The following is a 25,470-nucleotide window of genomic DNA, read 5'->3' as shown; positions in this document are numbered from 1 at the left end:
CCGGTTCAATAGTTCAGGGTTTTGGATGTTAATCTAGTGACTTTACGACTGCTCATTTATCTCAAAGGTTCTGCCCCACTCTGGTTAAATGTGTCCCAGTTCCCAAGTATGCTTATCTGTTCAGGTACCAGTTTTTTTTTCACCAAGAGGTTTGACCCATCTGGGTTTTTCCATGTATTAGGGCTCTATGCAAAATGGTGCTTATTGTCATATTGGTCTTGAAGGTATGGATTGATGGAATGTTTTCTCGGGGGAAATCCAAGTAGTATTAGCTGTTGTACTCGCATGCGAGAGAACGAGCAGCAGCTGCGAAAGGATTAGACAACCAAAAGACCCAACCAGTAACCCCAGGTGCTTGTCCGCACTGCACCAGAGTATGTGGATTCCCTGATCTGCCTCCACAGCCACCTGAGGACCCACCCATAGAAATCGTGCTTGAATTAAGCGGTCGCAATAACTCGCCTACTAGATATGTGGGTCAGGTGGGATATCACAATCCCAATTAATTATTCAGACTGAAGTTTTGGAAATGTGCTTTATTTGTCACATGTACTTTGAAATGGGCAGTGAAATGAGTCATTGACTAACATAGTCCCACATATCTCGCAACTCACTAATCCAAACATGTTTGTCTTAGGAATGTGGGAGGAAACCCACCCGGTCTTGGGGAGAACATACAAATCCCTTACTGACGGCAGTGGAATGAAACCTGGTTTTCTGGTGCTGTAAAAGTGTTAGACCAGCTGCTACGCTACCACGTTGCCCTCTAAATTGGGGCAAGTAAAGCTGTCTGTGACTTATGTGCATTTATTATTAAATATTCACCCTTTCACACTTGGCTATTTCTCAATTGCCAAACGTTTGTTGCTGCAGACGATATGACGCCAGGCTATGAAGATGGCAGTGAGGGCCGAGAGAATGGGGCAGACGCGGTATACGAAACTGTAAACACGTCGACTATCTCCGATGACAGCATTCGTTTCTACGTCAACATGAACGTCGAACTGGAGCCAAATGCAGATGGTGAGTATCAGGCGCATCCAGTACGAGGTGACTGAACGTTTCTTTTTTCTTTATCTCATTTTGGTACGTACTGCTATACTGATGGTAACACAGTGAAAATTGCATTGCGAATGTGAAGGGTTCTGCAGTAGAAGAGGATGGTTAGCTTGTCACATGTACATCAAAACATGCGGTGAAACATGTTGTTGCATCAACGGTCAACGTGGTCGAGGATGTGTTGGGGGGGACAGCCCACAATTGTCGCAATATTTCCAGAGCTATCACAGCTCCCCTTCCCCTGTTCTATTCTCCTCTCTGGACTTTTGCCTGTTCTCTATCTGCCTATCACCTCCCCCGTGTCCTCTCCTCCTTCCCTTTCTCCTATAGTCCACTCTTTGCTCCTATCAGATGATTCCTTCCTCTCCAGCCCTTTACCTTTCCCGCCCACCTGGCTTTAGAAGACTGTAAGACCATAAGTCACAGGAGCAAAAATAGACTCTTTGACTCATTTGAATCTGCTTCACCATTCAGACATGGCTGATCCTTTTTTCCCCTCCTTGGCCCCATTCCCCAGCCTTCTCCCCGTAACCTTTGATGCCTTATCCAATCAAGAACCTATCAAGCTCTGCCTTACATACACACAACGACATTGCCTCCACAGCTATCTATGGTGATAAATTCCACAAATTCACCACCACATGTGACTAAAGAAATTTCCCCATATCTGTTTTAAATGGATGCCCCTCTATCCTGAGGGTATGACCTCTTGTCCTAGACTCTGCCACCATGGGGAAACATCCTTTCCACATATACTCTGTCTAGTCCTTCCAACATTCATAAGATTTCAATGAGATTCCGGCCTCATCCTTCTAAATTCCAGCGAGTACAGACCCAGAGTCATCAAACCCTTGTATGGTAACCCTTCCATTCCTGGAATCGTCCTTGTGAACCTCCTCTGAACCTTCTCCAATGCCAGCATATCTCAGATGAGGAGCCCAAAACTGCTCACAATACTCAAGGCGAGGCCTCACCAGTGCCTTGGAAAGCGTCAGCATCACATCCCTGCTCTTGTATTCTAGACTTCTTGAAATGAATGCTTACATTGCATTTAACATCCTCATCACTGATTCAACCTGCAAGTTAACCTTCAGGGTGTTCTGCACAAGGACTCCCAAATCTCTTTGCATCTCAGAGTTTGGATTTTCGTGCCAGTTAGAAAATGGTCTGCACATTTTTTTTCGACTACCAAATGTTTTCCAACATTGTATTTCATTTGCCACTTTCTTGCCCATTCTCCTAATCTGTCTAAGTCCTTCTGCATCCTACCTGTTTCCTGAACACCACCTGCCCCTCCAGCAACTTTATTTCATCTGCAAACTTGGCAGCAAATCAATCTGTTCCATCATCTAAATCATTGATGTACAGCATAGAGATGCAGTCCCAACACCCACCCCTGCAAAACACTACGAGTTACTGACAGCCAACCAGGAAAGGATTCTTTTATTCCCACTCACTGCCTCCTACCGATAAGCCAATGCTCTAAACACGTTAGTAACTTTCCTGAAATACCATGGGCTCTTAACTTGGTAAGCAGCCTCATGTGTGGCACCTTGTCAAAGGCCTTCTGAAAATCCAAGCGTACAATATCCACTGTATCCTCTTTATCCTATGTGTAATCTCTTCAAAGAATTCCAACAGGTTTGTCAGGCAAGATTTTCCTCTAAGGAAACAATGCTGACTTAGTTCTATCTTGTCCTGTGTCACCAAGCACTCCATAACCTCATCCTTAACAATTGAGTTTAACATTTTCCCAATTGTTTATTACTTCCTTTCTGCTGCCTTCCTCCTTTCTTAAAGAGTGGAGTGACATTTGCAATTTTCCAGTCCTCTGGCCAGTGATTCCTGAAAGATTATTACTAATCCTCCACATTCTCTACCACAACCTCTTTCAGAACCCTAGGATACAGTTCATCTGGTCCGGGTGATTTGTGCACCCTTGAGTTTTTCAGCTTTTTGAGCACCTTCTCCCTTTGTAATTGTAACTGCATTCACTTCTCTCCCCTTGCACCCTTCAACATCTGACACACTGCCAGTGTCTTCCACAGTGAAGACTGATGCAAAATCCTCATTTAAGTTCATCTGCCATCTCCTTGTCCCCTGTTATTATTTTTCCAGCCTCATTTTCTAGTGGTCCTATATCCACTCTCATCTCTTATTTTTTTACATACTTCAGAAAGCTTTTACTATCCACTTTGAGATTGTTTGCTTTTGTATTTCATCTTTTCCCTCTTAATGATTCTTTTCGTTGCTCTCTGTAGGATTTTAAAAGCTTCCCAATCTTGTATCTTCCCACTAATTTTTGCTTTGTTGTTTGTCCTCTTTTGCTTTTATATGAGCTTTGACTTCCCTTGCCAGCCATGGTTGTACTATTTTGCTATTTTTGAAGAAATAATTATTTCTTCATTTTTGGAATACATCTATCCTGTACCTTATTTTTTTATTAGAAGCTTAAACCATTGCTGCTCTGCTGTCATTCCTGCCAGCATCTCCTTCCAGTTTACTTTGGCCAACTCCCCTCTCATGCCACTATAATTTCCTTTACTTAACTGAACTAGTGCTATGTCAGACTTTACTTTCTCCTTATCAGATTTCAAGTTGAACTCAATCATAATGTGATCACTGCCTCCTGAGGGCTCTTTTACCTGAAGCTCCCTAATCACGTTTGGTTCATTACATAACACCCAATCCAGTTTAGCTGATCCCCTAGTAGGCTCAACGACAAACTGCTCTAAAGAGCTACCTTGTAGGCATTCAACAAACTCACTCTCTTGAGATTAATTACCAACCTGATTTTCCCAATGAACCTGCATGTTGAAATCCCCCATGACTATTATAGTATTGACGTTTTAACACACTTTTTCTATTTCCCATTGTAATCTGTGATCCACATCCCAGCAACTGTTTGGAAGTCTACATATAACTGTCGTCAAGGTCCTTTACCCTTGCACTTTCTTAACTTGACCCACAAGGATTCAATATCTTCCAATCCTGTGTCACATCTTTCTACTGATTTGATGCCATTCTTTACCAGTAGATCCACGCCACCCCCTCTGCCTTCCTTCCTATTCCTCTGATACAACGTGTAATGTTGGACATTCAGCTCCCAACTACAACCATCTTTCAGCCATGATTCAGTGATGGCCACGACATCATACCTGACAATCTGTAATAGTGCAACAAGATCATCCACCTTATTTCTTCTCCTCTGTGCATATTGATATATATCACTTTGAGTACTGTATTTGCTATCCTTTTTTGATTCTGCATCCCTAATGCATTGGTACTCACCCTGCTGGCTGCAATTTTGTCCTATCATCACCTGCCTGCCATTTCTGACAGTCTGATTGCACACTATCTTTGCTTTTCTACCGTCCGTTCTATCCTGAGTCCCTTCACTCTGTTTTCCACCCCCCTGCCAAATTAGTTTAAATCCTCTTGAACAGCTCTAACAAGCCTGCCTGCGTGAGTGTTGGTTCCCTCAGGTTCAGGTGCACCGTTATTTTTGGACAGATCATTCCTCCCCCAGAAGAAATCCCAAAGATCCAAGAACCTGAAGCCCTGCCCCTGCACCGGCTTCTCAGCCACACGTTAATCTGCCAAATCATCCTGTTTCTACCCTCACTGGTGCGTGGCTCAGGCAGCAATCCAGAAATTGCTAGCCTGGAGGTCCTGCTTCTTAAATTTGTCTAGCTCTCTGAATTCTCTTTTCAAGACCTCTTTGCTTTCCCTTCCTATGTCATTGGTACCAATATGTACCAAGACAATAGACTGCTCTCCCTCCCCCTCCAAAATGTTGTGGACGTGATCTGAGACGTCCCTGACCCTGGCACCTGGGAAGCAACGTACCATTCAGGTGTCCCGTTCATGTCCATAAACCTCCCCTGACTATTGAGTCCCCTATCAATACTGCTTCCAATTCTCCCGCTTTCCCTTCTACGCCATGGACCCATCCTCAGTGCCAGTAACCCAGTCTCTGTGGCATTCCCCTGAGAGGTCATCCGCTACAACAGTATCCAAAACAGTATACTTATTATTGAGGGGAATGGCCACAGAGGTGCTCTGTGCTAACTGCCTATTCCCCTTCCTATTCCTTCTCCTGACAGTCACCCAGCTACCCACCTCCTGCAACTTTGGGGAGGCTACTTCCCTGTAACTTTGATCAGTGATCTCCTCACTCTCCCATACAAGGTGAAGGCCATCTGACTAACGCTCCAGATCCCTAACACGGTCTTCAAGGAGCTGCCGCTGCATGCACTTCACACAGATGTTCCCTGGGAGAATCTGGGGCTTCCAGGGCTCCAACATCCGGCATGAAGGACACACAACAGCCATTTGCTACTCTGGGTGCAGAAAGCAGGGGGTAAAGAGAGATCCTCAGCAGAAATTACCCAGAGCCGAAGCCTGACACTCCTACTCTCACCTCTGGCCTACTCCCAACAATGGCCGCCCAATTGACCCTTTTGTACTTTTAAACAAGTGTTGCTGGTCTGCAAGAAACCTCGTCGGTGTGGCCTGCTTCTGGTGCTGATTGGGCTGCTGGAATGACCCCAAACACTTGTGAAGCTCCCCTTTTAAACAAGTGTCGCCGATCTGTGAGAAACCTCCTTGCTGTGGCCTGCTCCTGCTGCTGAAAGAGGGTGGTGAATCTGGATTTAATTGCTACATTTGGCTTTGAAAGCCAAGTCATTGGGTGTATATAAAGCGGAGTTTGGCAGGCTCTTGATTAGTAAGAGTGTCAAAGGCTATGGGGAGAAGGTAGGAGAGGGGGGTTGAGAGAGAAAATAAATAAGTCACGATCAAATGTGGAACACACTTGATGGGCCAAATGGACTAATTCTGCTATATAGTAATACAGCAGAGAAATGGGCTCTGTGGCCCAACTCCTGTACCAGTCAAGATGCCTATTTGCTTACATTTGACCCATCACATTTTCTATCTATGTCTTGCTCTCAGAAGCCTTTAAACTCTTTAAATGTTTCTGATGATTAGAAAATTAGAAAGGATTCAAGCAGACTCAGATAATTTCACAGCTTGAATCCTTATTAAAATTTCTAATCACCAGAAACATTAAATACTAGCAATTCATTCAAGAAAACATAATTTCAAGTTCCTGGGTGTCTATCTTTGAGGACTGAACCTTGTTGCAACATATTGATGCAGCTGTAAAGAAGGTTGGCTGGTGGTGGATTGGCATCAGTAGTAGACGTCGAGGTGTATGGTCCAGAGTTTGAATCCGGCCGGGTCCCAGCCTGGGCAGCAGCAGTATCTCTGTGGAAGGAAGGCCTGGCAATCTACTTCCATATCTTGCTCCAAAAACACTGTGGGCAACTACACTATCCATAGGGTCACCATGAGTCGACGATGACTGGACGGCTCTCAACAAAGAAGGCAAGACAGCGGCTATATTTCATTAGGATTTTGAGATTCCGTTTGTCAATTAAAGCAGACAATTCTGTTTTGGAGAGCATTCGAACTGACCGCATCACCATCTGGGTATGGGGGGGGGGGGGGTGGGGTGGGTGGGTGGGAGGGCTACCGCACAAGATCAAAATAAATTACAGAAACTTATCGTGGCTACCAGCTTCTGTAGTTACAAGACATCTTCAAGGAGCGGTGCCTGAGGAAGGCTGTGCCCATCATTAAGAATTCCCACCACCCAGGACATGCCCTCTTCACACTTTTACTGTCTGGAAGGAGGTACAGAAGCCTGAAGGCACACACTCAGTGATACAGGAACAGCTTCTTCCCCTCTGCAATACAGTTTTCTAAATGGACTTTGAACCCATGAACACTACCTCACTACTTCTTTATTTCTGTTTTTTTCACTACAGTACTTTTTTTTAACCTAACTATTTAATAGACATATATTTACTTAATGTAACTCAGCGTTTTCTCTATTTATTTATTTATCATGTATTTCATTGTACTTCTGCAATAAAGTTAACAAGTTTCATGACATTTGCTGGTAATATTAAATCTGATACTGATGAGGAACTTTACTTTTAAATGGTTGGTGCGTCCATTCAAATGCACTGTGCTGCAGACACCAGTCCTCCCTTGAGATAAAAGCTGAGGGGGGCATGTCAAAGTAAATTTTTGTACAATGCTCTACCTGGCCTAAAGAACTTGTCTTATGAGGAAAGCTGAGCGAGCTAGGAGAGGAGGAGGATGAGAGGTGACTTGATAGAAGTGTACAAGATGGTGAGAGGCATAGATCAAGTAGTTGGCCAGAGACCTCTTCCCACGGTGTGAAAGGCTAATATGAGGCAGATAATTTTAGAGTGATTGGAGGAAAGTATTGGAGACATCATGGGTAAGGTTTTTTTATATATAGAGAGTGAGTGCGTGGAACTCCCTGCCAAGCGTGGTGCTCGAGGAAGATACATTAGGGCATTTAAGCGACTCTTAGACGGGCACATGGATGATAGAAAAATGAAGGGCTATGAAGGAATTGGACTGTAGGAGGGGTTAGATCAGAGTTTCCCTACCTGGGGTCCATGGACTTCTTGCTTAATGGTATTGGTCCATGGTGTTAAAAAAAAAATGATTGGGAAGCTCTGGGTTAGATTGATCTTGGAGTAGGTTAAAAGGTCAGCAGGAGATTGTGAACAGAACAGTCTGAACTGTGCTGTAATGTTCTTTGAGGGTTGGATGTACACCAGTGCACTCTCTGTGGGTCAAGCGTAGAGCAGCGACCTGGTGTGCTGGCATTTGGGTCTGCATCGGGTGCGGGCTGCTTTTGGAGCTGATACTGAAAGAGAAAAGCTGTCCCAGCGGCGTGGCGGTCATGATGAGCTGAGTTATGCGACGGTGGCTCTCCTGGGAGTTCTCTCAGCCCACACATTCTGACCTGCCGAACAAACCCCCGTGCCCTATTGTGAATACTTTTGTTTAATTGAGTTACTAATTTGTTTATTAACTAAGAGAACAAGGGCAATCACTGCTGGCTGTGGCGCCGTGGAATTCCTCAGAGAGCACTCTCCAATGACAACAGGCTCCGTTGAATGGAGATAATTCAGTACACAATGGAGCTGCATTTCCTTATATTCACTCTCTTTAGGACTTTTTTAAAAATATATATATCTGTGAACACAATGCTGGCCCACAGTCTACATCAGATAGCTTATTTTAGAATTTTTGAAGTCGGTGGGCTCTGTATTGCTAACCACTCCCTTCTAGAAGAATGTCTCGTGGGTCAACTGTTCGTGTGTTTGTCGAGTGAGTGTTATTGTGAAGACGAGTGGGTGCAGTGTGGTGACTGATGTTTAATCGGGTGTGTATCTAATTGTTGTAAGGCATTAAAGGGAGTAAGCGCAGGCCATGTGTTTCCTTGACTTCCTTCATTGTTTATTATACTACCCTGGTGGTGGTCACGCAGAACAGGAACAGATCTTTCGGCCCATCGAGTCAGTGCTGGCCATCAAGCACTCCTTGCCACCGACACTATGTTAATCCTATTTCATTCTCTCTGCGTTGTCATCAACTCCCCTCTGGGTTCTGCCACTCAGCTTACAGTGGCCGGTGTAATAAACCGTTCTTGTCGGGAAGAAACCAGACCTTCCTGTGCTTAGTGTGCAAACTCCACGCAGGCAGCACCCAAGGCAGGGATTGAACCTGAGCCGTGAGGCAGCTGCATTTACCTTTGTTAAAGCTAGGAGTGGCTCAGTAACACAGTGGTTAGCACAACACTTTACAGTACCGGTAGTCCGGGTTCAGTTTCTGCTGCTGTCTTTAGGAAGTTTTCACATTCTCTCTGTGACTGTGCAGGCTTCCTCCACAGTCTACAGATCTACCAGTTGGTATGCTAAGTTGCTATTGTAAATCGTCCTGTGATTAGGCATCGGACTTGAACTCTGAACTCTGATGCCCTGAGTTGTAATGGAGTCACGCTAGCTGCTACGCTACTGTGACACCCTAAAACTCTTATATCCTATAACTCAGTAATTCTTGTTTTTGTCTTGTCTTTCCCATTTTCTTTTTGCTGGACTACTTGGATATCTAGTCATCATAATCTCTTAAAATAATATCCTTTCCCTTGCTTTTTGAGGTACTGGAAGGTATCTGTGGTTGACTTTTCTGGCAATTGGCTAACATCCAGACTCGTTCCAACTGAAGATTGGAAGTGGGCATGTTCTTCTCCAGTAATAAGCATTTTTGTTATAACAAAATGTCAATGTTCTGGAAGTTTGAGTGGAATGCCATTTTGTTGGATGATTTAGATATTTTCCTTGCGGTTTATCATGTTCAATTCTTGAATCATTTTTCCTTTTTTATTTTTTTGCAGAACATGACAATGCTGGATGCGTCTTACTACATACATCCAGAAAAGTAAGTCGGCTTCATTTCCCCCCAGTTTAAACTCTGTGTATGTTCGTGCTTATCTGCTGCTGTAGCCCATCCACTTCACGTTTCAACATGTTGTGCATTGAGATGTTCTTTTACACACCACTGTTGCAGTGTATGGTTATTTGAGCCACTGTTGCTTTCCTGTCAACTTGAACCAGTCTGACCATTCTCCTGACCTCTTCATTAACAAGGTATTTTCTCCCACAAAACTGCCGCTGTTTGTTTCTCGCACCATTCGCTGTAAGTTCTAGAGCAGGGGGTCCATGGACCCCTTGTTTAGAATGTGTGTGTGTGTGTGTGTGTCCCAGGAGATCAGCAGCTCCTGAAATGCTCAAACTACCCCTTAGCTCAATGTTACTTGGATCACATTTCCTCCCCATTCTGATGTTTGGTTTGAACCACAACTGAACCTCAATGTCTGAATGCTTTTATGCATTGAGTCACTGCCACCTGATTGGCTGATTAATGAGCAGGTGTACCCGATAAGCTGGCTACTGAGTGTGCTGGGAGAATTTTTACCTCAGTAAAACCATTACAGTCTGGTTCAGAACACCTCATTTTCTGGTGTCAAATTGACATTAATGCTATGCTATTTTATTCTTTCGGTATTTCTATAAAATTCCCTTTGGATTCTACCACTCAGTGCATAGAGGCCAATTTGCCTCCCAACTTGTACATCTTTTCAATCAGCAAAGGAATCGGAGCACCCAGGAGCTCAGAGTGTGTGCAGAACCAACACAAACACCACCCAAGGCTGGAATTGAACCTGGGTTTTGATATTCAATGCTATTTGAAAGGTAACCATTCGATCAGTGTTGATCATTGAATCAGTTGGCAGAGCCACTGCCTCACAATGCCAGAGAACATGGGTTCAATCCTGACCTTGGGCACTGTCTGAGTGGAGCTTGCAGGTTCTTCCTGTTCTCACTGCTGGGTGTTGAATGAATCTTCAAGATGGTACCAGCGAATTGGGTAGTTTGGTGAACTGTGTGTGATTGGAACCTGTGATTTACATTTTGGTGTTTTTGGGCTGATTGAGCGATCTGGCGTTTTTGCTGTCTCCGATGGAATTTGAGTTTAGGAGCGGAGCGTGAGGTCTACAGATGGGATGTGAGCCCATGATTGACTCCACTGCTTCTCTCTGAGGCATTGAGCAAGGTTAAAGTGATGAGGGTGAAAGTGGCTTGTGCGAGTGTTTGGTGCTGTCTGCCTGCGTTTGGCCAATCTCCCACAGTCTGACTAGCCGCTCTCGGAGGAAAATGCAGAAGTCCTGGATTGAGGTGGTAGGCTCATTTTGGGGGACTTTGGGGTTCATGTTGCATGCATTTCTGGATCCTGGGTTCCCTTTTGCTGTTTTTGAGTGTTTGAGGCAGAGTGGGGTACTTTGGCAAAGAATAGCCCTGCGGCCTAGCGGCACAGTGCTGATCTGAGCTAAAATGGATGCTCCTGGCCTCCTGGTTTCATGTTTGATGCTCTGTCTTTGTTTCTCGCTTTTGTGCTTTTATCATGCATTGGATGTTTGATTCTTTTTCCTTGAACGCATTCCATGGTGTTTCTTTGTTTTATGGCTGCCTGTGGGAGGACGAATCTCAGAACTGTATTCTATACACATAATTTGATAAATTTACTTTGAACTTTGGCTCGAATGGACCAGATTGGCCAAAGGGCTGGTTTCTGTGCCATACCTGTCCTTGACTGAGTGAAGGGGGGGTGGGGGTATAGTGGGGGTGGCATCCGTCGGTCTCGAGAGACCATGGATCTGCGCCTGGAGTTTCCAGGGCGCAGGCCTGGGCAGGGTTGTATGGGAGACCGGCAGTTGCCCAAGCTGCAAGCCTTCCCCTCTCCACACCACTGATGTTGTCCAAGGGAAGGGCACTAGGACCCATGCAGCTTGGCACCAGTGTCGTCGCAGAGCAATGTGTTGTTAAGTGCCTTGCTCAAGGACACAAACACGCTGCCTCAGCTGAGGCTCGAACCAGTGACCTTCAGGTTACTAGTCTGATGCCTTGTCCACTAGGCCACGCGCCAACACTGTGGGGGGGTATGGATTTGGCCCATTAAGACCATAAGAGCAGAATTAGGCCATTCAGCCTATTGAGTCTGATCATGGCTGATTGTCCCTATGCCAGCTCTCTGATGCAACAGCTTCATTCATGGAGACACAGATGTTGGAATCTGAAGAACAAACAATCTGCTGGAGGAGCTCAGCAAGCCGAGCAGCATCTGTGGGGTGGGGGAAACAAATTGCTGTTATTTTGGGTCAAAACCCTGCATATTCCCTCCATCCCATATGGTGCTGCTCGACCTACCAAGTTCTTCCTGCAGATTTGTTACCAGGATTATATTCATTCTGTTCTTACTCCATGGACCTGCTGCCTGTTTCCCTTTATCAAGCATGTGTACTGTTATCTGCGGACTAATAAACAAAGATCCTGCTGCTGCTGGAGATTTGTTTAATCTCAGCACAGAATAGGCTCCTGGCCTTTTGAGCCATGTCACCAGGAACCTACCAATTTAACTCTAAGCCTAGTCAAAGGACAATTGGAGTTCTTTGAAGAAATAACAAGCAGGATAGACAAAGAGAATTATTTGATGTCTACTTGGATTTTCAGAAGGCCTTTGACGGGGTACCACGCATGAGGCCGCTTAACAAGCTATGTGCTCATGGTATTAGAGGAAAGATTCTAGCATGGATAAAGCAGTGGCTGATGGGCAAGAGACAAAGTGTGCATAAAGGGAGCCTTCTCTGGCTGGCTGCCGGTGACTAGTAGTGTTCCACAGGGTCTCTTTTGGGACCAATTCATTTTGCATTATATGTCAATACTTTGATGGAATTGATGGCTTTGTTGCAAAGTTTGCATATGATATGAAGGTAGGTGAGGGGCAGGTAGTTTTGAGGAAGTAGAGCAGCTTCAGAAAGACATAAAGCAGATTGGGAGAATGGGCAAAGAGGTGGCAGATGGAATACAGTGTCAGGAAGTGTATGGTCATGCACTCTGGTAGAAGAAATGAAAAGGTTGACTATTTTCTAAAGGAAGAGACCTGTATTCACTTGAATTCCGAAGAATGAGGGGTGACTCATTGAAACCCATCGAATAGTGAAAGGCCTTGATAGAGTGGATGTGGAGAGGATGTTTCCTATGGTAGGAGAGTCTTAAGACCAGAGGAGACAGCCCCAGAATAGTGGAGTATCCTTTTAGAGCAGAGATAAGGAATTTCTTTTGCCAAAATGGTGAATCTATGGAATTTGTTTCCACAAACTGCTGTGGAGGCCAAGTCTTTATGTATATTTAAGGCAGAGGTTGATAGATTCTTGACTGGTCAAGGCAATAAGGGATATGCGGAGAAGGCAGGAGATTGGGGCTGAGAGGAAAATTGGATCTGCCATGATGAAATGGTGGAGCAGATTCAATGGGTCAAATGGGCTAATTCTGCTCCTATATCTTATGGTCTTGTACTTGGCGGGGGGGGGGGGGGTGGTGGGATGGAGATGCGTCTCTACCAAAGGAGGTGTAAGGCGCTCCTTCCCTCCACTAACCCACAGGTCACCCTTGGGCAAGGTGTAGAACCTGTTTAGCCTGATTACTCTTCAGGCAATCTCTGAAGAGTATTGGTAATGGCTGGGGTCACCCATCTTGTAAAGACACTGCACAGAAGAAGGCAATGGAAAACCATTTCTGTGGAATTTGACAAGAACAATCATGGTTACTAGACTGTAATGGCCCACGTCATAGGATATGGCACATGATGAATTAATCTACTAACCAGTGATTCTTTGGACTGTGGGAGGAAACTGGAGCACCTCGAGGAAACCCACGTATTTATGGGGAGGACATACAGAGATTCCTTTTCAGAATGGCGCCAGAATTGAACTCTGAACTCCAGAACACATTGAGCTGTAATAGCATTACACTAACAACTATGCTAACCATGGTGCCCCTCTTGTGTACCACACACAAAGTGCTGGGGGAACTCAGCAGGTCAGACAGCATCTATGGAGGGGATTAAACAGTTGAGGTATCAGGCCTGATAAAAAGTCTCGGCCTTAAATGTCAACCGTTCAGTACCCTTCTTTGCTGCCTGAGTTGCTGAGTTTTGCCAGCGTTTTGTGTGTCTGTCTTCAGACTACAATGGTGCCAGAAGTAAAGCTGGACACTACATTCCAAATCCTAGCATCCTGCATGGAAACAATCTTCTTCCCTTTCATCTGGTCTTTTTGCCAGTTATCCTCAAGCTGTGTCCTCTGATTTTTAACCCTCTTGCCATGGCCTTGGTAGGTGTTTGTGGTTTGGGCAGGCATACAAGATTTTCAATTTGGGACCCTAAACCTCTACACCATGCTGGGGTGAGCATTACAATCCATTGCTAATGGCTCTAGGGCAGAAACAAGATGACATCTTGTGCACAGCTGCTGGGGATGTAATGATGGCCTTTGAAATAATTGCATTTTTGCCTTCCCATCCACACAGGCCAAGCCCTGCATGCTGGTGGACACTTGAAAGGGATATAATAAAGATTATTTATAAAAATTAAAACTGGAGTAAATTAGAACATAGAACAGTACATTACAGACCCTTCAGCCTACAATGTTGTGTCAGTCCTTTAGCCTACTCCAATTTCAGCCTACTTCAATCTCTCTCCTCTCTTCCATTCCCCATCTGGCTGCCCTTTTGCCCCTTCTCTTCTCACCTGCCTGTAACCCTCCTCCTTCCATTTCTCCCATGGTCCACTCTCCTCTCCTATCAGATTCCCTACTTCTTCCTTTTACCTTTTCCACATACTACTCTCAACTTCTCACTTCAACCCTCTGTCCCCTCACCTGTCTTCATGTATGACCTTCCAGCTTCTGCTCCTTCCCCTCTCTCCACCACCTTATTCTGGCTCCTTTTGCCTTCCTTTCCCATCCTGCTGAAGAGTCTTGGCCCAAAACTTCAACTGTTTATTCCTTTACATGGATGCTGCCTGACTTGGTTAGTTCCTCAAGCGTTTTCTGTCTGTTGTTCTGGATTTCCAGTATTTCAGAATCGTCACGCACATAGCCTTCCAATTTTTCTTTATCCAAATTGGACTGTAAGATTCTGAGGAACACAAAATCCATGAATTCAGGCAGAACTTTATCAGAATAACCAGGTCAACATGCAACTCTACAGTAGTGCTGGAGGTCAGGATTGAGTCTGGCTGCAACTTTATTGTCATACAAATATTCCTCGTGACTATAAGATGTAGAGCAGAATTAGGCTATTCAGCCCATCACATCTGCCCCCATTCTATCATGGCTGATTTATTGTCCCTATTGACCCCATTTCCTTGCCTTTTTCCCCATAGCCTTACTCCTTACTAATCAAGAACTTGTCAACCTCCACAATGACTTGGCCTCCACAGCTGTCTGTAGCGAAGTTCAAAGTAAAATTAATTATCAGAGTACATACATGTCACCATATAGAACTCCTGAGATTCTTTTCCTGCAGGCATACTCGGCAAATCTATAGAACAATAACTGCAGAACGGATCAAAGAACAACAAACCATGCAAGTCCAAAAATAAATGAGTAGCAATAAATAACGAGGCAAGAAGTAACAAGATAAAGAATCCTTAAAGTGAGGTATGGGGAACACCAGAAATGGAATTCGTGTAGTCAAAAGTCTGATGGTTGAGGAGTAGTAACTGTTTCTAGTGGTCCAAGTCCTGAGGCTCTTGTATCTTCTATCTGATGGCAGCAGTGAGAAAAGAGCAAGGCCTGTGAGGTGAGGATCTTTGATGGATGCTGCTTTTCTCCGGCACTGTTTCATGTAGATGTGCTCAATGGTTGGGAGAGTCTTACCTGATATGTACTGGGCTGAATCCACTACCTTTTGTTGGATTTCCCACGCAAAGGCATCGGTGTTCCCATACCAGGCTGTAATGCAGCCAGTCCCACACACCTATAGAAATCTGCCAATGCTTTTTTGATGACATGCTGAATCTCCAGAGTCTGAAGGATGTAGTCTGTTCATCACTGTGGATAGAAGTGCCACTGGGTGGTAGTCATTTAGACAGGTGACCACGCTCTTCTTAAGCACTGGTACAATTGAAGACTGCTTGAAACAGGTGGGTACCACACACTGCCAGAGTGAGAGGTTGAAGATGGCCAGTTGGTCAGCACATGTCTTCAGTCCTCGGCCAGGTACTCTGTCCAGACCAAATGCTTTCCTTGGGTTAACATTCTTGAAGGCAGCTCATGTGTCATCTTCAGATACTGAGACCAAAGGACCGTCAGGAGATAGGAGAATGTGTGATGGTTCCTCCCTGTTCTGGTGGTCAAACCAAGCATAAAAAGCATTGAACTCATCTGGGAGTGAGGCTGTGCTGTCCTCTATGTTGCCAGATTTAACTTTGTAGGATGTTGTGATATTGAAACCCTGCTACGCTATTGAGCAACCTTTGTTGATTCCCGTCTAATCGGGCGTCTCTACTTTGCCTTTGAGATGGCATTCCGGAGATCATATCTGCACCTCTTGTAGCATTCTTGGTCTCCAGTCTTGAATGCCTCTGATCTGGCTCTCAGGAAATTCTGTATTTCATGTTCATCCAGAGCTTCTGACTGGGGTAAACCCTGAACGGTTTTGTGGGGACACACTCATCCATAGCTGTTTTAATAAAGACTGTAACGGCCTTGGTATAGTCATTCAGATCCTCAGGTGAGTTCTTGAACGCAGCCCAGACCACTGACTCCGGACAATCCTGTAACTGTTCCTCAGCCTCCCACGACCACCTCTTGGTTGTCCGGATCACTGGAGCCTTGCTCTCTCAGCTCCGTCTGTATGCAGGTAGTAGGAATACAGCCAAATGGTCCGATTTGCCAAAATACTGTTCAGGAATTCAGTGATAGGCATTCCCTATCGTAGTGTAGCAGTGGTCAAGTGTGCTGGGAGCTCTGGCACAACCGATTCTGTGCTGGTGACAATCGGGCAGGGTCTTCTTCAAGCAGGTCGGGTTGAAGTCACCAAATATGATCTGAAATGTTCCAGGATATCCTGTTTCTTGCCTGCAGGTGACATTGTGCAGCTTCGTGGGTGCTTGCTTATAATCGGCCGCTGATGGAATATAAACTGCGGTCAGGATCATGGATCGGAATTCCCGAGGCAAATAGAATGGTCTACAGTTAATCATCAGCTGTTCTAGTTTCAGGGGAACAGGAGGTTGACATAACCCCCCCCTGTCCGAACACCGAAGAGAATTGACTGAAAAGCACACGCCGCCACCTTTTCTCCTTACCAGAGTTTGCGGTTTGATCCATTCCGAAAATCGTAAAACATTACGATCGGATTGCTGCGTTCGGCGTGTTAGCTGTTAACCAAGTCTTGATTCACAAACAGTTGAGATCTGCCTCACCTGTCTCTGATACAGCAGCCTTGCCCTGAGATCGTCAATCTTGTTTTCCAGCGACTGCGCATTCCCCAACAAGATGCTGGGTAGAGGACCTCATACCCCTGTGCTTCTGTTTGGCTTGAATTCCACCTCTCCACCTCTCCGTAAAGGAACTGCGCTTAACTGCTCCACTGGAGCTCAAAACTTCTGCTCTCGTATTCAACCATCGATTCTGAGATCTGAAGATTATTGATGTAATTTCGTTGTCAGTTGTTAAGAGGAAATTTACATGCTGCAGATTGCACTGAAAGTAATTCCAAAGAAGTGTGTTTAACAGGTAAACTGGAACAATTTACAGCAGCCTGCAGACAGTCGCTGGCGTATGCCTTGATAGCAATGAATTCCACAGATTCACCACCCTCTGGCTGAAGAAATTCTTCCACATCTCTGTTCTAAAGGGGTGCTCTTATATTTTGAGGCTGTGCCATCTGATTCTAGACTCCCCCACTGTAGGAAATATCCTCTATGTCCTCTCCTGTCTAGGCCTTTCAATGTTCGATAAGCTTCAATGATATTTCTCCCCCTCCCTCCACCCCACCCTTTATTCTTCTAAACTCCAGTGAGTATAAGCCCAGAGCTATCAAGCACTCAATGTGTGTTAACCCTTTCATTCCCAGCATCATTCTCATGAACTTCCTCTGGACCCTCCCCAAAACCAGCACTTCCTTTTTTTAGATAAGGGGCCCAAAAGTGCTCACAATGCTCTATATGGGGTCTAAGCAATTCCTTGTAAAGCCTCACAAATTAGTAACTGATAAACTAGACATCCTTGCCTGGACAGAAAACGGAGAAAGCAGTTCAACATGTCAGGTAATAACCCTGGAAAGAAAATGAAATGATTGACATATGCAAGTGGTCCGATGTCAAAACTTGGAAAAGTAAGATATTCTACATTTTAAATTATAGTGACGAGGAGGGATGGAGGGAGCAAAGAGAATTCCTGTGAAGTTATGATGGTTGGATAGGGGAAATTTCAGAAGCATGCAAGTATTTAACTTGCAAATATGAGAAGGAGAGCAGTCATAGAACACTATAGCACAGAAACGGGCCCTTTGGCCCACATAGTCTGTACCAAGCTATTATTCTGCCTCATCCCATTGACCAGCACTTGGATCATAGCCTTCCATACCTCTCCCATCCATGTACTGATCCAAACTACTCTTACATTTTGCAGTCAAACCTGCATCCTCCACTTCCACTGGTAGCTCATCCCACACTTCCACTACCCTCTGTGAAGAAGTTCCCTCTCAGGTTTCCCTTTCACTTAATATATGTGCTCTTATTCCAGTCTTGTCCAGCCTCGTTTACCCTATCAATACACCTCAGAATTTTGTATACCTCGATCAAATCTCCCCTCATTCTCCTACCTTCCAGGGAATAAAGTTCTAACCTATTTAACCTCCCCTGTAATTATTGACAAACAACTAATGTGCTAATAAATATATAAGCAAAGAATTAATACTGAGGAGTTGTAGAGTCCTTGAAAGTGTGTCCATATGCTGTAGGATCGGTTCGGTGTTGAGGTGAGTGAAGTTATCCCTGCTGGTTTTGGACTCCGATGACAGAAGGGTAATCACTAAACTGCAGCGTGAATGGTTTACCTACACATCTTGAGCTGATCCATGTTGGAGTATGCAAAACTTGGCACCTTCTCAGTTCTCCAGAAGATTGCAGAGACTTTGCTTTGGCTGCCTCTGCGAGCTGTTTTCCAGTTGCTTTATTTATTTAAAAAAAAAAGGCTGGAATAAATTAAAAAGGTGTTCTGGCTCCATTTGGATCCATGCACCCTATTTAGAAACTTGAGCTATTTAAGTCGACTCTTCTGGCTTTTGCTTATAGTCGCTCTGCCTTAATAGGATTTTCTCCGCATCCTACTCCAACAGTATTCAATGGTTCACTTTAATATTAGAGAATGTATTCCATATACAACCTGAAATTCTTACTCTTTACAGACATCAACGAAACAGAAAAAATCCCTAAGACTGAATGACTGAAAAATATAAGAAGCCCACAGCCTCCCCCCACACACAAAATCATCAACCTTCTCCACTTGCTCCAGCAAAAACATTAAAACCCCGCACCACCCACCATGTGAGCAATAGCAAGCGCCCAGAGACCGTGATCTGGAGTCCATTGAAACCTACTGTCCATCCCAACACCTCACATCTCAAGCAGGCTCGCTCTCATAAACGAGGGAGAGAGATAGTGCCCCTACCACAGTGAGAGAGGAGGCCAGCAGCCTGGTACTTCAAAGTTACAATCAATCTTGCCTCTTTCATTTTGTTTCGCTTCTTGCTGTGCTGGGTGGCATGGCTGGTACACTTGGAGACGCAAGAGATTGCAGGACCTGGAACCTGGAGCTACAAACAATCGGCTGGAGCAACTCAGAAGGCCAAGCGGCATATAGAAACATAGAAAACCTACAGCACAATGACACGTCCTTACCTTAGAAATTACTAGGCTTACCCATAGCCCTCTATTTTTCTAAGCTCCATGTACCTATCCAGGAGTCTCTTAAAAGACCCTATCGTATCCGCCTCCACCACCGTTGCCGGCAGCCCATTCCACACACTCACCACTCTCTGAATAAAAAACTTACCTCTGACATCTCCTCTGTACCTACTCCTCAGCACCTTAAACCTGTGTTCTCTTGTGGCAACCATTTCAGCCCTGGGAAAAAGCCTCTGACTTATCTACATGATCAATGCCTCATATCATCTTGTACACCTCTATCAGGTCACCTCTCACCCTCCGTCGCTCCAAGGAGAAAAGGCCGAGTTCACTCAACCTATTCTCCTACGGCATGCTCCCCAATCCAGGCAACATCCTTGTAAATCTCCTCTGCACCATTTCTATGGCTTCCACATCCTTCCTGTAGTGAGGCAACCAGAACTGAGCACAGTACTCCAAGTGGGATCTGACCAGGGTCCTATATAGCTGCAACATTACCCCTCGACTCCTAAATTCAATTCCACGATCGATGAAGGCCAATGCACCATATGCCGCCTTAACCACAGAGTTAACCTGCGCAGCTGCTTTGAGCATCCTATGGACTCGGACCCCAAGATCCCTCTGAACCTCCACACTGTCGAGTCTTACCATTAATACTATATTCTGTCATCATATTTGACCTACCAAAATGAACCATTTCAGACTTATCTGGGTTGAACTCCATCTGCCACTTCTCAGCCCAGTTTTGCATCCTATCAAAGTCCCGCTGTAACCTCTGACAGCCCTCCACACTATCCATACCATCTCCAACCTTTGTGTCATCAGTAAACTTGCTAACCCATCCCTTCACTTCCTCATCCAGGTCATTTATAAAAATCACGAAGATTAAGGGTTCCAGAACAGATCCCTGAGGCACACCACTGGTCACCGACCTCAAAGCAGAATATGACCTGTCTACAACCACTCTTTGCCTTCTGTAGGCAAGCCAGTTCTGGATCCACAAAGCAATGTCCCCTTGGATCCCATGCCTCCTTACTTTCTCAATAAGCCTTGCATGTGGTACCTTATCAAATGCCTTGCTGAAATCCATATACACTACATCTACTGCTCTTCCTTCATCAGTGTGTTTAGTCACATCCTTAAAAAATTCAATCAGGCTCGTAAGGCAGGACCTGCCCTTGACAAAGCCATGCTGACTACTCCTAATCATATTATACCTCTTCAAGTGCTTATAAATTCTGCCGCTCAAGATATTCTCCATCAATTTACCAACCACTGAGGTAAGACTCACTGGTCTATACAGGTAGTCCCCGAGTTACGAATGTCTGACTTACGGACAACTCGTACTTACGAACCAAGGAAGAAGAACACCGTCCATCATTTTAAGTCGGATCGTGACGCTGTCCGCCATTTTAAGTTGTTGCCGTTGACACTGTTGAGTGTGTAACTTTGTATTTGGCTTAAATTTTTCTTAGCAAAACTTACCCTGACTCTGCCCCCCCCCCCCCCCACAAAGTTCCGATTGGCTGGTGGCGCAGTGATATCAGCGCCGGGCTGGAGAACGGAGGTTCCTGAGTTCGATCCAGTGTCAGACCACTCCCATGCCGGGTTGATGTCAATCCAGTGACTGCCGTACCATCCATACTGGGTTGACCTTGTAATAAAAAAATACTGCCACCTCTAGTTTGAATTTCCAGGCGGAATATTATGGAGGATTATATACCCAAACCCAGCACAGCCCCCACTTGTCCCATTTAACCTGGCTCAGTGCAGTGGTCCTCAGGACCCAGTGGACTTCAGGACCCGCTGCCCGCAAGTGTTTCTGCTCCATTGATGGGAAGCGATCGCGATTGAAAATAAAGTGGAAATAATAGAGTTTGGAAAGAGGTGAAATGCCATCGGTCGTTGGAAAAGCGTTAGGCTACAGTCGGTCAATGATCGGAACAATTTTAAAGGATAAAGTGAGAAAAACGGAGCATATGAAAGGCCCTGCCCCGATGAAAGCTACCATTATTACTAAGCAACGCAGTGGTTTAATTATTGGGATACATACCGTTCTATGCATATAAAACACTTAAGAAAGGTAAAATCTATACTATATACTAAGACAAACGTTTGACTGACACTAAATAATACCGGATGTACTTGTTACGACTTGCGTACAAATCTGACTTAAAGACGGACTCAGGAACGGAATTTGTTCATAACCCGGGGACTGCCTGTAATTTCCTAGGCTATCTCTACTCTCCTTGAATAAGGGAACAATATCTGCAACCCTCCAATCCTCCAGAACCTCTCCCATCCCCATTGATGATGCAGAGATCATTGCCAGAGGCTCAGCAATCTCCTCCCTTGCCTCCCACAGTAGCCTGGGGTACATCTCATCTGGTCCTGGCATCTTATCCAACTTGATGCTTTCCAAAAGCTCCAGCACATCCTCTTTCTTAATATCTACATGCTCAGGCGTTACAGTCTGCTGCAAGTCATCACTACAATCACCAAGATCCTTTTCCATAGTGGATACTGAAGTAAAGTATTTCCTCTGGTTCCATACACCACTTTCCCACTGTCACACTTAATAGGTCCTATTCTTTCACATCTTATCCTCTTGCTCTTCACATACTTGTAGAATGCCTTGGGGTTTTCCTTAATCCTGTCCACCAAGGCCTTCGCATGGCCCCTTCTGGCTCTCCTAATTTCCTTCTTAAGCTCCTTCCTGTTAGCCTTATAATCTTCTAGATCTCTAACATTACCTAGCTCTCTGAACCTTTTGTAAGCTTTTCTTCTTGACTAAATTTATTACAGTCTTTGTACACCACGGTTCCTGTACCCTACCATAACTCCCTGTCTCATTGGAACGTACCTATGCAGAGCTCCATACAAATATCCCCTGAACATTTGCCACATTTCTTCCGTATTTTTCCCTGAGAACATGTGTTTCCAATTTATGCTTCCAATTTATGGAGGAGGAAAGAAACTGTCTGCATATCAGGTTGACTGCCTGCCTCAGGGCACCCCTCTCCTCCAGTGCTTCTCAACCCACTGAGTTCCTTCAGCTGGTAGAGGTGTTAGAACTGGCTTATTGTTGTCACATCAAATGAGATCTATTATCTCTGGCATATGTCAAGAAATTTGTTTTGTGGCGGCAGTACAATGCAATGTATTACTGTAATTTAGAATAAGAAATAATAAATCAAACTGGACTTGAAAATTCAAAGTAAATTTTATTATCAAAGTGCATATGTTGCCATATACAACCCTGAGATTCATTTTCTTGTAGACATGCTGAATCAATCTATAGCATCATAACCATAACAGAATCAATGAAAGACCACGCCCTAGGGTGTTTAAACCAGAGTGCGGAAAACAGCAAAAACTGTGTAAATACAAAAAAATAACAATTAATAAATAAGTGATAAACATGAGATAAAGAGTCCTTGAAAGTGAGTCCATAGTTTGTAGGAACATTTCAATGATGGGGCGAGTGAAGCTGTCCAATGTGTAATGTCCTGGTTCACTGTTTTTTACTGTTGTGCTGTATGTTTGTGCTGCTCTGTGCGAGCTGCTTGTTTTCAGCTCGTGTTTCGGTCACTGTTGAAGATAAGAAATGGGAGAAATGTCTGCCATCCAATTAGGATGGTCGGATTAAGGGGAGGTTTCTCTGGTGAGGGGCACTAAGGTTGGGCTTGGAGCTTTTGTTTGAGAGGAGATGAAGAGAGGAGACACTTGGGGAGAACCAGTCGTAGTATAGGGTCCGTTGGGAGAGCAGTTTGTTCGAGATGGATTGCGAGCGATGTTCGGAAGGTGGCGCGTGCTTTCCAGCTGACCGAGCGCCCAGCGTGTGAGTGATAGAGAAGTTCAAGATGAGCTCCAACTTGTGCACATTTGACCTTTCAATTAAATTGGGTCCTTTTCCTTTGGTTATTCTTTACTAACCCTTTAGTTAAGATTCATAAATATAATTCCTTTAATTATATGCAGTGTGCTGTCTGTTATTTTATGCCATTAATTTGTAACGGGGTAGTGAATGACACAGCATCCACACAAAAAGGGGGTTTGGGGTGGGCTTGCGCCTCAATCTCGCACGTTTGGTGGGGCTGGAGATGGTCTTCCCTTGACTTAAACAGCCAAGGAAACCAGGGTGTTTCAAATGTAATCAACTGGATCAGCAAATCTGCGGATGATATAAAGATTGGGAATGAAGAGGACAACAAGGAAGGCTAACAAAGCTTGCAGCAGGAACTGGACTAGCTGGAAAAATGGCAGATGCAGTTTAATGCAAACGTGTGTGGTGTTGCACTTCGGGTGGACAAACCAGGGTAGGACTTGCATGGTGAGCAATGGGGCACTGAGGAGTGCAGCAGAACAGGTAGATCTGGGAATACAGATCCATAATTCTTTAAAACTGGTGTCACAGGTAGTTAGGGTCATAAAGAATGCTTTTGACATATGGACCTTCAAAAATCAAAGTACTGAGTTCAGGAGTTGGGATCGTAGGTTGAAGTTGTATGAAATATTGATGAAGCCTAATTAAGAGTATTCTTGTGAAGGTTTTTGGTCACCTGCGTACAGGAACGATGTAAATAAGACGGAAAGAGTACAGAGAAAATATACAAGGATGTTGCCAGGACTTGAGGATCTGAGTTATAGGGAAAGTTTGACTAGATTAGGACTTTATTCCATGGAGTGTAGAGAAATGAGGGGAGATTTGATAAAGATGTATAAAATTGAAGGGTTTAGATAGGATAGGTGCAAGCAGCCTATTTCTACTGAGATTGGGTGAGACTGGAACTAGAGTTCATAGGTTAAAGGTGAAAGGTAAAATGTTTAAGGGGAACATGAGGGGGAACTTCACTCAGAGGGTGGTGAGAGTGTGGAACAAGTGGTCAGTGGAAGTGGTGGTTGGGGCTTTGATTTCAACATTTAAGAGAAATTTGGACTGGTACATGGATGGGAGGGTGTGGAAGTCAATGGTTTGGGGTGCAGGTTGATGGGACGAGGCAGATTAATGGTTCAGCATGGACTTAGATGGCTGAAGTGCCTGTTTGTGTGCTGTGGTGTTCTATGATTCTAAGCTGTTCCTAAAATTTTTGAATGCCCTTCTTCAGGCTCCTCTACCTTTTCCCTGATGGTAGCAATGAGAAGAGGATATGTCCTGGGTGGTGGGGGCCTTTTAAATAGATGGATGCTGCTATTTGAGGCATCACTTTCTGAGAATGGCCTTAAATTGAATTGATGATGGTGGGGAGGCTTGTGCCCATGATGGAGATGGTTGAGTTTACACCCCTCTGCAGCCTTTTCTAATTCTGTACATTAGCACCTTCATATCTGGCAGTGATGCATCCAGTTAGGATGCAAATGTACTGAGATACAGTGAAAATATTACCCATTGTTCACAGAGATCAACTCAATGCACAGATGAGGTGGTACAAAGGAAAAGAATAACAGAATGTCAAATAAGAGAAAAATGCAGATACTGGAAAGTAACGCACACAGGCACAAACCTGGAGGAACTCAGCAGGCTAGGCAGTATCTATGAAAAAGAATAAATGCTTGATATTTCAGGCCTTCATTATTCCCCTTTTCCATAGAAGCTGCTGAGCCTGGTGAAATCTTCCAGCATTTTGTGTGTGTTACAATAACAAAATGTGATAGATACTTTATTGATCCCAAAGGAAATTACAGTGTCACAGTAGCATCACAAGTGTACAGATACAAATATTAGACGAGAAGTAGAAAGAATAAAAACAATTTACCACAAAAGTCTAACAGGAAGGTGTTATCACTTCCTGGCTACGTGCTGGCTCATTATAGAGCCTATTGGCCAAGGGTAAGAATGACCTTGTGTAGCACTCTTTGGAGCAGTGCAGTTGTCTTGGTCTATTACTGAAACTGCTCCTCTGTTCAGCCAAGGTAGCATGTAGAGGGTGAGAAACATTGTCCACAATTGCCAGGACTTTCTATAGGGACCTTTTTTCTACCATAGCCTTTAGTGTCCAGTTTGATTCCTGACAGAGCCAACCTTTCTAATCAGTTTATTGAGCCTGTTAGCATGATGCACGTTGATGCCATTGCCCCAGCACACCACCGCATAGAAGACTGCACTGATGACAGCAGACTGGTAGAGCATGTGAAGGAGAGGCCTGCATACTCCAAAGGACCTCAGTCTCCTCAGGAAGTAGAGGTGACTCTGGTCCTTCTTGT

General features: G+C 44.6%; 1 protein-coding gene across 4 annotated transcripts in view; it reads left to right on the top strand.

The window, feature by feature from the left end:
• slc4a11 (solute carrier family 4 member 11) overlaps positions 1–25,470 on the top strand; it is a 303,412-nt gene that overhangs the window by 149,308 nt on the left and 128,634 nt on the right. For all 4 annotated transcript variants that reach the window (XM_073042123.1, XM_073042124.1, XM_073042122.1 and 1 more), the window contains 2 exons: positions 874–1,023; positions 9,347–9,390. In XM_073042123.1, coding sequence (XP_072898224.1) covers positions 879–1,023; positions 9,347–9,390 — 189 coding nt within the window. In that variant the 5' untranslated portion in view covers positions 874–878. The remainder of the gene's footprint in view (positions 1–873; positions 1,024–9,346; positions 9,391–25,470) is intronic.

Source organism: Hemitrygon akajei, chromosome 4 (genome assembly GCF_048418815.1).
Source record: "Hemitrygon akajei chromosome 4, sHemAka1.3, whole genome shotgun sequence".
NCBI classification, from domain to species: Eukaryota; Metazoa; Chordata; class Chondrichthyes; order Myliobatiformes; family Dasyatidae; genus Hemitrygon; species Hemitrygon akajei.
This window is presented reverse-complemented; position numbering and strand designations above follow the sequence as displayed.